Genomic DNA, 13,287 nt, shown 5'->3' on the forward strand with positions numbered 1-13,287 from the left:
TAATGCTACTCGAGAAGAACATTCTCCTGGTCCTGGTAACTAAGGCAAATGTATAGATCTCTGCAATGCTCTGACTGAAAAGAAAACAAAACTCAGTTTCCAGTACTCATAGACAAACTATTTCGTTCCAGGTCAAATTACATGCTTTATGTCTGAAGTCCTAGGAGGGAAAGGGGGACAAAAAAAAGGAAGAAAAGAAGGACATGGAGAGTTGTTTCAGCCAGAAAAAAAAAACAAAACAAAAAAACAAAAAAAAAAACCTGAAAATGTACATCTGATGTGATCTGCAATAATTTCTAAAATCAATTATCCACACCAAGTTTCTCCTGGAAAAGAAAATGACTGTTAAGTATCTCATAAAGAGAGTTACTCCTTGTATTTGTCCTTGAAATTGTTAATGCTAGATTTGAATACAAAACACTTGTAGGTCCTAGAGGTAATAAGACTTCTGAGAAAGCAGTTTGTTTAGATAAGGGGTGAAACTTTGTGTCTTTACCCAGGGAATAGAGAATACTTTTCATAGGGTTCTGATGGCTTTTGTTTAAGAACAAAAACTGTAGGAGAATACTTAAGCCACTTCTTGGAGGTAAAAACATGTAATTATCATAATACAGTTCACAAGAATGCATGAGATGCTGTTCTGGTACAAACTCTTGATACACAAGACTACTGAAGGTTGCTCTGAACAGATTCCAGATAACTGGAAATTGTAACTCCTGTTAGGACTTGAGGATGCACAATAGAGTACCAAGTATTCTGGTTATGAAGAAAGATGGAAAAAACATGCATTAAGGCATCTTTATCCACTGTGTACATGAAAAGTATCCCGACAACACTTCCCCTCTTAGGATTTTAAACTAGTGATGGCTTTTCCTCTGTGTAAATACAACTATTTGAAAATACATAGCTAAAACGTACTTTCCAAGACTGAAAAATCAATCCTTATCTCTTATCAGTTCATTGGATTTGGTTCTATCTCCCCCAGACTATTTTGTTTGCCTTCACCCTTCCTCATCTTTACTGTATGATGCAGAGCTGGCCACAGTGATACAACACAGAGGATGACTAACACTGCCTCTACTATAGTGCAATCCACACTGGCAAGCCAGAAACTTAGTCATGCCTAAGAATGACATTTACAAAGTACGTCTGCATGGGCAAAATTAATATAAGCATTGTGATGCCATCCAACCGACTGATGTGTCCATGCTCTGCATTACACCTGTTCCTCAGACAGTGCTTCTCAAGTACTAAACCAGAGCTGTTTCATTAGAAGAGCTATGTCAATGGTTTTGCTTGTGTCCAGTTCACTAGGCTGTGCTGAAGGCATTACCAGATGGAAATATATTTTCAAGCACTTAAGTGACTAAGGGCTTTGAATTTAAACTTTGAGAAGGCCAATTTTTGAAAATAGTGTAAAGCTGGAGCCAGCATGCAAGTGAAACATTTTGGAGAGCAAAGAAATATTTTGTTTCTCTTTGTTGCTTCCCCATTTCTCTCCTCTTTCCTATGAAGCTATTGCATTTTCTGGGCGGAATTCTTCATGCTAATGTGAAGAACAAAGGTTTTTTTTATGACTCCATGCAAGTTGCTTTAAGTGTCTTCTGGTGTACTTCAGATCAGTATTTGACTTCATCTTGGCAAGGAAAATCTGCATAGTTTGGGAGGATACAGTACAGAGAGCCCTGACTATGCAAAATACAGAGGATACATTAATCCCACTGTTCTCCTTTGCAGCACAGTTCTATGAATATTTATTCCTGAGGACTGTGGAATTGTAAGGCAGGACAGAGTCCAAAACATTACTTTTCCAAAACCTTAATTTTAATTTTAATAACCTGGCTTAATTTTGTTATGATTTTGCATAAATGCTGTTAAAAATTAACTGCCCCTCTTGCAATCCACATGACAGTGATGTAAAAGCTAGCAGTTTGTATTTTATCATCTTGCATTAAAATTGCATACGTTACACTTGTTCATAGATCACAAACATAATTATTTAGGTCATTATCTACTTATCTGTCAGTCAGACCTTCAAACATCTCCCAGTCAGCTCACAAATGAAATGATTAAACTTTTCTTTCAAAGAATTTCTACCCTATTCTCTCCACAATGTTGTTTTCTGAGATTTTTTTTTCCCTGAAATTCACAATTACAGAACGATTTCTAATTATATTTAGGTCATTATGACTACCTGTCTATAATTGCCATCTAAGTTTTCAATTCAGTGTTTACTTGAAGCTAACGACACTTGATGCCATTCAGATGAGAGTCTTTCAGTTTAGTTTAATAAAGCCAGACATGGATCTTCCCTAGCACTTCAGCATTCATTGGAGCTTTGAGACTGGGTACCATGTAATTCAGTAGTCTAGGACAAGCTAAGAATCAGTATCTAATAAATACAAAAGCATCCGCGATTTCATCATGGATGGATATAAATTTTAGCACTTAAGATTGGAAAATGAGTGCACCCGATGGCTCTACCAGTGAGCTAACTCTGGGGGCCAGCAGGATGCGCAGGCGAGAAGACGCGGGCTAGCTCTACTGCCCTGCTGCACAGTCACACACCTGCCTTTGTCATTTCCGCCGGAGTTGCCGGAGAAGGAAGGCTTGCGGATACAAGCACAACCAAAGAGCAACCCCACCCCGAGCGGGCGCCGCGGCTGCCAGTTATTTTTAGTTCCGGCTGCAAAGCTCAAGCTACGCTGATCTCTTCCGGTGGCGTAGACGGGGAGAGGTTGTGCCGCGTTCTCTGCCAGCCTCTCGCCCACCTTCAGGGAGGGGAGAGGCGGTCGCGGGCTGTCCAGACTCGGTGCCTTCCCACGGGTCGGGTCCTCTCTACGCCGTGGGCCGAGCCAAGCCTGGGGGCGGCGCCTTCTCGCTCTCCGAGCCGTGCTGAGGGGAGGCGGTGGCGGATCTGGGCCCGGCGGAGGCGGAAGGGGCGGGCGGACGCGGCCTGACTCTGCGGGACGTGCGATACTGGTGAGTGCGGGAGGCCGCGGTGCTGTGTCGCAGTCTGGCTGGCGGTGCAGCTGAGCTAGGCCGGGCCAGGCCGAGCCGGGCGTCCCAGCCGGGCCGAAGTGATGAGGAATTAGTGGAGCGTGGCCCAGCCCTGAGTCATGCCGCGGGGAGCGGGAGCAGGAGAGGCTGGGCCTGGCCGACCTGCCCGCCCGCCTTTCTTCTACCAGGCGTGCACCGCGTTCCAGAGCCGTCGAGGCGGCGGGAGTCGTTGTCTTGCGGGTTCAGAGCTCCGGCCCCGACGCTGCGGGCCGGTGCGGGAGACCTCTAACTACGCACAAGAATTACATAGCCACTCCGGACCGCAGGGGCCCGCGCTGCCGGCAGCCCTGCCCTCGAAGATCTGTCTGTTGTCTGACGTGCCCTTTCCCCTCCCCAGGTCGGCCCGGCCTCCCTCTCGCCTCACAGCCCTTTCCGGCACGTGGCCTGGACCGCCGCGGTCGTTGCTCCAGCCTTACATCTCTCTCAGATCTTGGCCCTTCGGGCCCTTCTTCCCACAGCCGCGCACCTCCTCTACCCTCCCATTGGCCCTAGGACTACATGCTCAGGCCGTGTTCATCCTAGGCCTCCTCTCTTCTATCCTGAGGCCCCTGGAGCTTTTCCTGTAGCCTGTCTCGTCACCAGTGTTATTGTTTGCCTGCCTTCACTTCTTTGCCTTCTCCATGCGGCTGCCTTTCACCCTGTTGTCTCCATCGCAAAACTCTAGTGACACTCAGGTCTGTCTAGGAGCTGTGTGATTGTAGCCAGAGAAATGTTTGTGTCCCCAGCACCTTATTGTCATCTCTGAAGTATTTATTTCCTTTCTTGTCATCTTCTCCAGGTTTCTCTCTATCAAGGCTGTGACCCAGGCTTTTTCTTGTTGCTCCCTTCTGTTGTGTTCCCAGGAAGAGGTTCTCCCCCAGATAACCTCTTATCTGTTTGTTTGTTCATGTATTTATTGCCTCCGTCCAGATGGCAGTTCTTTATCATTGCAGCTAATCACCTCCTTCATTTCCCAGTGACTTTGTCTGCCACTGAAAGCTGTGTCCTTACTGGGAGTCTTTTCCTATCCTTATTTCCTTTTGAAGCTATATTTCTTAATCATCATCATTCCCTTATCAACTTTCCTGTTTCAGCTTTGTTCCTTGCAGTAACTATTTCCTTCTCCATGATTTTTTTTTTGCCCTCCTGATCTTACTTTCTTGTCTTTAAAAATCTTCTTTTTTTTCTTACCTAATACTCTTTTCCCTTTGACATATTCCTTTCCTTTGTAGGCTGTCTCCCGCGCTTTATGTTTAAATCCTTCATCTGTGCCTTTGAGAAGGAAGGAATGTGAGCTTAGATTATCTGTAAGCATTAGGAGATTACAGATTACTTACTTGTTTCACCTTTTTTTGTTTCCATTTGTTTGTTACTGAGTTCCTTAACAACTTTTTGTCGATAAATGCGTTCATGTATATAATTAATTTAATACACTCTTAACCCAATGCTAGTCTAGAAAAAAATTTTCTGTCTCAGACCATCCTCTTTAGTCCTGCCAAAAGGCTTTCCGTGGGGAGCAGAAATACCTAGTGTCTATGTGACTTAAATTATGCCAAATACTGCTCTTAATACTGTATTAGTGTAATACTGTAAGTTGGTACTTAGAAGATACAGAGTGTGTTTAGGATGCATTTACTTCGAGGAAGTAATAAGATACTTCTTTGGTACCGTGGTACATGGTTTTTACAACAGATACGCTTGTAGTGAGCTGCTGTAGTATTGTCATGTGATGGTTAGGAGTCTGTTGCACAGACGCTTGGTGTCTGCTGGTGACTGCTGTAAAATAGTCTTTTCCCTCTGCTTTGTGATTTCTCTTGTTTCTCAGGAGTTGTTGCCAAATTTCTTATTTTATGTCTGTCTTGTTTGCTTTGGTTCTTAAGATTATGAGATGTAACCGATCGTACTGTTGCGATGTGTTTGAAATATGATTTAAACACTAAACACTGAGGTCCTGTGGCAGTGTGGGGAATGCGCTGAATCTGGAGAGTAATTTCTGCACCTAACTTTAGAAGCCAAGTTTGGTGTCTAATGTTGACAACTTGATCTTGTTTTCTCAACTGAGTGAGTACACACATCCTAGTAACTTCACAGTAACTCAGAGCAACCGAACTGGGCTTCATAGCTGAATTACCCCTCTGGAGGAAACTTTTTCAGTTGTCTATTCTATACTGAGAATGGTTAATAGTTCAGGCACCTAAATTAGGCATACACGTTTCACTGCTTGAGTGACAAAATGATTGTGCTGGTTTAACTAAATTATCCTCCTTTCACCATAGTGATCCACTGCATGAGAAAATTACACAGTGATTGTATAAAGCATTGAAATTAATTTAAGCTGTATTAATGAATACCCTAATTTGGATACTGATCTGAGGGTGGCTTTTTTGAATTTGACTTATTCTCCATCTTAGTGTACTGTAGTATGTTCTAGCTATACTGTTAGGGAGATAATATTGGGTACTTTGTAAAAGTTATCTCAGGTATTCAGCTTAAAAAAGTGTTTTCTTACAAATTGTATGTTAAGATCTGAGTATTTTCTCAAGTAGTGTCTAGTTCTGCATAGTTACACTTACTTCAGTAGGGACCAGTTTAATGATGAGTCACATAATCGGAGTCAGTGGTAATGTGGATTGGTTATACCTGGAATCTTTGGCATTTAAACTTACTATTTTTTTAAATTTTCCTAGCAGATGAAGTTGTTTTAAAGATGTCTCACACTTGTTTTAACATCAAAAATATGCATTACTGATGTGAAGATTGGGAACTGTCAGTACAGTATAGATGAGTACTGATGCATATTGTGCTTTTTAACCAGTATTTTCCAATTTGCTGAGGGCAGGAGTGGATTAGATAAGGTAGCTGGATGATGGTTGTGCCCTTGTACTCACTGTGCAGCTTTAACTTGGTGTGTCTGGGGGAGCAGGCAGGTGCTGCAGTGACCTTGGTGAAAGTTGTAACCTATATAGGATGATAAACTTAGTACTTTTATTGTTGTTACTGACACCATTGAGTTGCCCTTACTTGTTAAAGTGAGATTTTCCTTAAGGAAAAGACAAACATAAGAAAATTTAGTGCTTGGAAAGTTACAAAGAATTATTGAGTTTTCACTTGTAGTTTTTTTTTTTTAAGGAAGTGTTTGTTCTAAGAGATGGAGGGTTTTCAATGGAGGACTACGGTAGGTTGACTATTGATTGCTTTGCAACCTAGTTCAGACCTCTTACAGACAGAATTAAGTAATTAAGTAGCAAAGTTGTCTTGAGCTGATTCGCACTTCTGTAGTGCTGTAACATAGAGCCTTACTTAGATGTAACTGTAGAATTGGAACATAGTTAGATTTAAGCACTCTTTCCATTATGAGTAGTTAGTTATGAGGTTCACTTTGCTTGTCTCTGTAATTTAATTTCATATGTAAATTCTTTGTTTACTCCAATGTCACTGCATTGGAAACTCTGGGATTTTATCTAAAAATAAAAAAATCTGGAAACTTTATCTAAAGGTTGGAGGACTTAATTGGGGAGGATGGGAATGGAGGGAGGAAGAAGGATTATAAGAAACCATTTCTGTTTGGTTAGGTGCTTTTATTTCTGTCTTGTTTTTCATGGTAGTAATACCATGAGCATGTTCTGGGCTGTCAAAGAAGAAATTTCACTATGGAATTTAAAATGCTTATTGAAAAACTTGCAGTTTTTTTAAGGAAGCAGTCTTCTTCCTTCTTACTGTCCAGATTTATTATCAAAATTTTGTTGTCTCTGAAAACATGCCTTTGTAGGTATGCCATCACTAGTAGGAGGCATGAAATGCAAAAACATATATGCTGAAGTAAATCGATTAAAATTGATTTCATTAGCTGCAGGCTTAGCTTTAAGACTTAATGGTGTGAGATAAAAAAGATTTAGGTGTGGCTGTCAGAGGTGTGCATCAGTTTTAACTTCTGCTTCAGTTAAGATGTTTCACTTTTGTACCAACCTTGCCTGTTGCAGCCATTGGAAATGAAAAGTGATTAAAAATTAGCTGAAATTTAGCTGAATTTATATGAACCTCTTTTTGTGCAGTATAAATTCTTTGCCATTAAGATTGTGTTTTCACAGTTTAGATATCTTAGTTGAACTGGGAAAAATCATGTATGAATCCCTATTTCAACTTTAATGAGGCTGTTTTCTTTCAAAAGTACCAAGATGGAAGATGCTGTGAAATTAGTATGCTATCGGGAAGAGATTCTAGTCTGGACTGGCTGACACTTGTAAACATTAGTACTACTTGGACACTGGTGATTCTTATCTCTAAGAGCAATGTGAAAACTTTCTATGCAAACACTATCACAAGTGAAAATTTGCTTTTTATGTTTAACAGTACGGAATTGTATGCACTAGTGCACTAAATGGTGCTATAATGGAGAGGAATTTGTGCTGACACTTAGAGAATTGTCCTGAATGTTCAAACAGAGATAACCAGCAGGAACAGGGAGGTGATTGTCTCCCCGTATGCAGTTCTGGTGGGGCTACATCTTGAGTACTGTGTTCAGTTTTGGGCCCCTCACTACACAAAAGATATTGAGGCCCTGGAGCGTGTTCAGAGAAGGGGGACAAAGCTGGTGAAGGGTCTGGAACATAAGCCTTGTGAGGGAGGAGCTGAAGGAACTGGGATTGTTTAGTCTGGAGAAGAAGAGGCTCAGGGGAGATCTTAGTTGTAGAGAGCACCACCTGAAAAGAGGTTGTAGTGAAGTGAGGATCAGCATCTTTTCCCAGGTAACTAGCGGTAGGACAAGATGTAATGACTTGAAATTGTGCCAGGGGAGGTTCAGGTTGGATATTAGGAAAAGCCTCTTTTCTGAAGGAGTGGTCAAGGCACTGGAATGGTCTGCCCAGGGAAGTGGTTGAGTTGCTGTCCCTGGAGCTTTTCAGGAAACATGCAGATGTAGTACTAAGGAACATGGTTTATTGGGCAACATTGGTGGTAGGTGGGTGGTTGGACTAGGTGACCTTAGAGGTCTTTTCCAGCCTTAGTGATTCTATGATTCTGTGACTGAAGTGAACTGTAAAAGCAGACAAAAATTTTATTGGTGGAGATCTGTAGGATTAGTGTTCTAACTTACTAAATTGGCTTTGGGTAAACTTTTGATGACTGGTAAAGGCTTTTAGAAATTTTTTTCTGTGAGAATCGGTCTCACAGAGTCACTAGTGTCTCTAAACTGGCCCAGGGTGTTTCAGAGTTCTCAGACCCTTCTGTGTTTATTCTTGCAAAATCAAATTCAATATGATTCCTTGCTTTAACTACAGCTGATTTTGCTTTCTAAGAAAAACAAGGGACATTGTTCTGCCTTCTGCTTGGCATATCATATATTTGACATCGTGCTTTCACACCTTGCTCTTCCTCATTTCCATCGGCTCCATCTTCCTCACTAATTCAATAAATACACCTTGATCCATGTTGTCCATCCAGGCATGTGTATGTATTTTTTTTAAAATTCTGATTGCATCCATACATATTTTAAGTCACAGAGCAGAAGTACAGATAAACTGTTTCTGAGGGTCATCTTTTTTGTCAGAGCCTTTCTTACTCCTCTTCAATGTGCTCATATCTTGACTTGATGCTCTCTGCACTCAGTGTTGTTTTTCTTCATGTCAGCTGCCTTCATTTTGCCATGATGCAAGAGCTGAAAGCGATCAGTATTTTAAGAAGCTATAAGGCTTATCCCTGCACGCTCAGTTTAAAACAAAAAAACAACAATAAAATATCCTGCATCTTGTTTGCAGCACAGAAAGATGTGAGACCTCAAATTAGAGAAGACATGTTTACTTCAGAAGTATACTTGTGTTAGGGATGTGGTCTCTTACTGTAATTACATCAATTTTGTAAATAAGACTACCATGAAACTTTTTCTTAATAGGTCATTAATATTGACATGTGTGTCTGCATGACTTGAGGAGTCTTAAACTGTTTTGTATCTGTAGAATTGCCTGTATTTGTTAAGTGGGGTTATATATAAGAGTAAACAGACTTCTTAAGTTATGAGGAGGGTTTGGTTTACTTTTGATTTTTAGTGTAAGGCTTGGTACAAACCAATTGACTTGCATTTGGTTGCTTATTATAAGGCAAAAACTTGCTGAATAGTTCTATGTGGTCACTTTTGTGGTCACTTCAATTATATTCAAATTAAATTTATTGTAGCTAGAATGTAAATAAGCACCCAATGTCTTATATTGTTTTTAAAACAAGTACAGGAGTAAGCAAATAACTTGTGTTAGAATAAAGGTAGTGTTTAATGTCCTTCTGATTGTGTCTTTTGAAAATATTTTGTCTTGTTTAGCTGTATTGCCTATCCTGTGTAAATCACCATCTTGGCTCAGTATAGAGATGGTAGAGAGTAAGGGAGCAGAACTGCTGATAGCCTCTTTGTTAGTTGCTCTTTGCTGAGTACAAGAGCATCTGTTGAAATTCTCAATCAGACTTACTGAAATACAGGAGAGTGGGAAGAAATAAGGTCAAGAAGTTAGGTTGGAAAGAATGGGAATTAAAGAGCTTGATGAGGATTTTCTTCTTGTGTTTTCAAGTGAGTGGTTGTGCTAAACTCAATACTTTTTCTTGTCTTTTGATGCCAAAGATTAAACATTTATGCTTTGTCCTTTGGCCAGAGAGGGCTGATAGTTGCTTATAGTGACCGTTTATGAGAATGTGATTACTGCACTAATTTACGTCAAAGATGACAAATTGCAACAAGTGTCCAAATTAACTTATGCCGTATTTTTGGTACAGGCAAGCTTACATTCAGTCTTAGAAAAAGGATTTCGTGTGTACAGGTGTAAAATTTTGACTTCGTTATACATTTGTACATTTTGGAAATGTCATAACATTTAAGTCTTTGAGCTTATTTTATTGGCAGTCATTTTACCTTAGCTTATTACTGAAACTGGCTTCTCTTCCATAACATGTTTGTATTTGATGTGATTAAATCTGATCACCTTAGCTCATACTGTTAGGTGTAATGTTTCTGTTCTTATACTTGAAATTAGACAGGGGATAAAATACTTACAAATGTCTAAGTGACTTCAAGCTCTATGTGACTACTGTGTCTTAACAACAGTAAAAAAAAAATCCTCACAAACCTGACAACAACCAAACCCAACAAAAATGAATCTCCCTGGGCTCTTGATCAGTTGAAAAAGCCTGCATGTTCTTAGTGGGTCAAGAAGCTAACAGCTTCAGATTCCATCTATAATTATTTATTCAGTTATTGAAGTAAACTGTCTTTAAAACTATTGTCTAAAAATAAATGGTTATGAGAGAACAGTGCATGGACTGTGTAACTGTGAATGCAGAAGTTGCATTGGGACATCAAAATAAAGTAGTAATTCCAGCGTATGGCTTGAGATGCTGTAAATCAGGTGAATTTCAGTGTGCTTTTTTATATGATTCCTGAAAATTAACCCTGCTCTTTTTATTATAGGACCTATCTAACGTGCATGTTATTTTCCTCATATAGGATAGCTAAAAGAAATACAGCTTGCTATTAGAAGGTCAGTAAAACTCAAGATGCTGTTTTCAAGTGAGATCTGATGCCTTGCATATGAAGTGTGTTCCTCCCCGAGTAATGAAAATGAGGGGGAGTAGCACATCTCTGTTCTAAAGTTTTGGGAGAAATAGAAGGCCTGCTCTGAAAGTAATGCCTCCTGTTTTATTATGTTGGCCCGTGATGTCTAGTGGTTTATGTTAGTGGTATGGCAGTAGAGACTGAAACTTCTTACAACATTTCATTTTATTTGGCAGTGGGAGGGCAGTGTGGCAAAATGCCATCATTGAATGGGTTGTTATAATGGTTTTAGCACCTTCTCTTAGCTAATTAAGGGATTGATTTTCTGTTGTGAACTTCTGTACATTATTTTGTAGGAGTTGGAACAAATATATGTTATTTCTCTTTACTGAACTACATTGAAATTCTAGGCTATTTACTTTTTACAGATTAGAAAGAGTAATGATCAGTTACCTTTTACGGGTACTGATAGAGTAACAGAGTTATAGGTTCATTAGCCGTGTTGTCTTTTGCTTATGAGGGGAGTTCAAGTGGTACCAGCCTTAAAAAGTTTATTATCTTGGATTCTAGAGATGAAGTTAATTTTCTTGCTTCCTCTTGCAGTGCAATAGGGTTGCTAGGACTGTTGTCCAAGCTTGTGGGTGTGCAACATGCAGTTCAAACTGTGGCCTCAAAAAGAGGTGAACAGCCACTCTTGGACCTTCGATCTTCCTGTCTTTCATTGCAAAGCTGTGAAATTCTTTCATTACTAGTTCTGTGGCACACTTGTTTAGGACATAAAATACAAATAAGATATTATTTGATTTATGCTTTATCATGGTGCATTGTTCCAGTGTGTCTTTGATACTTAGTTTGCCATAATTATAGAAACATGGAACAGCCAAGTTAAATGTTGTGTATATTTTATAGGATATGTATTGCTTGTATTCCTGTTTTTTCTCCTCCTAATCTTCCAACTAATTGTTGCTCATGTAAGAGAAGAATTAGCTTTAGAAACAGATTGAAATGAGGCAGTACTTGTTGCACAGATTGACATAATCAAAATACTTCTAAATTTTTTTTTTTACTTTGAACATGATATTTGAATGCTTAGAGATGAAGGACAGTAAAGGCCTACGAGGTTTGTTAGCTTCTGTGTTACTGTGGAAAGAATGAATCATTGATTGAAAAACCTGAATGTTGTCATCCCTTACCAGCCCTTCCCCACCCCCTATAATTTGCAAGGAGAGCGGACAGGGAGGGTATAATGTAATATTTAGTCTTGAAAACTGTGAAATCTCAAGCGGAATGTGCAACAGTCTAGAAGTAGCTGTGACATAGTACAGATGTCAAATTTTAGATCCTGGAAGAACATCTTTATATTCTACTGTGAAGAGATCAATAACAAATAATAAGATTTATCAGGCTTTGGTATACCCTATCCTTGAAATTACGAAACGTTGCACATGACCCTTGGCAGGTACAGGCTCCATTATCATAAGGCACTGTTTCTTTCTCTATAGAAGCGTAACAAAGGGTCTTAATGTTTCATTCTTCTATGTGTTAAAGCATTTCAGGGAATGATCTATAATGTCAAATGATCCTTATTTATTACAACTTGGCTACTTGTTAATTTTTTTAACCATGTTAACTGCTTTGTCACTTAAGGGAATCTCCTTATTTTATTGCTACAGTGGAGGACTCATGTAAAAGCATATCTTTATTCTGTGCACCCAGTTTTCTTCCTGCTATTGACTGCATATTCTCTTGAACACCACTTTCCTGAAGTGCTTGTATGAGCATTTATTTGACGTAGAAATTCATGTTGGCATGCATTTGGCAGATACAAAATTCTTCCTAAAATACCTTGGATTTTCAGACTACCTGTGATAGAACCTCAAATCTGGAAAGGCTTAGTGATAAAAGAAGAAAAATAATGATATTCAGTGTCTTCATGTTGTCTTAGATAACCGTCATGACGTTTGTTAAACCATAAGTTGTAACTAAACATTGAGCTGATGTGAAGCACTGCAGTTTCCTTGTTGTATAGAAGGGAAACAGTAGGGTACTATCTGCTACTTTGAACAGTTGCTTGTTTTCTTATTAGCATTATGTTTTTATTGTCAGCAACACTGTTAGAGGTACGTCCAGACTTTGTTAGCGTCCAGATCTGTCCAGTCATATTTTTTAGCACATTGCTAAACTGTAGAATTCTTTGTTTTTCTATTTCAGATCTCATAATGAATTTCTCATCTGTGTGAATTACAGCATTAGTTTTCTTCTTTCCTCTAGTGGAATGTTTTATAATGTATACTTTTTTCCTTATGCAGATTATCTTCCTGGGAAGCATTGCTGTTTACATATAAAGAATCTCTTGCTGATTTACTGCAACTGAGTGTAGAATGTTACTTGTGATCCTGATGGAGGAGTAACCAGATCTCAGACTGCTGCACTGGAAGACTTAACAGGAAATAAAAATGTCATCTAATAGGAGTCAGAACCCACATGGACTTAAACAGATTGGTCTTGACCAGATATGGGACGACCTAAGAGCTGGAATTCAACAGGTTTACACCAGACAAAGCATGGCAAAATCCAGATACATGGAACTCTACACGTATCCTACTGTCTAAACCAATTAATACTTCCATTGTTAGTATAAGATAATTTTGAGTTTAAATATATAAAAAAACTTCTTTGTATTTGTATTTGACTTAATCACTTCTAAGAATATATTTTTA

At 39.3% G+C, this 13,287-nt stretch overlaps 1 protein-coding gene across 2 annotated transcripts in view; it reads left to right on the forward strand.

Moving 5' to 3' along the window:
- Positions 1-2,036: 2,036 nt before the first annotated feature.
- CUL1 (cullin 1) overlaps positions 2,037-13,287 on the forward strand; it is a 53,052-nt gene continuing 41,801 nt past the window's right edge. The window contains exons 1-2 of one of the 2 annotated variants that reach the window (XM_021382299.1): positions 2,037-2,982; positions 12,877-13,163. In XM_021382299.1, coding sequence (XP_021237974.1) covers positions 13,024-13,163 — 140 coding nt within the window. In that variant the 5' untranslated portion in view covers positions 2,037-2,982; positions 12,877-13,023. The remainder of the gene's footprint in view (positions 2,983-12,876; positions 13,164-13,287) is intronic. The other variant, XM_021382297.1, reaches the window with a different exon arrangement.

This window comes from Numida meleagris, unplaced genomic scaffold, assembly GCF_002078875.1.
Source record: "Numida meleagris isolate 19003 breed g44 Domestic line unplaced genomic scaffold, NumMel1.0 unplaced_Scaffold202, whole genome shotgun sequence".
Lineage (NCBI taxonomy): Eukaryota > Metazoa > Chordata > Aves > Galliformes > Numididae > Numida > Numida meleagris.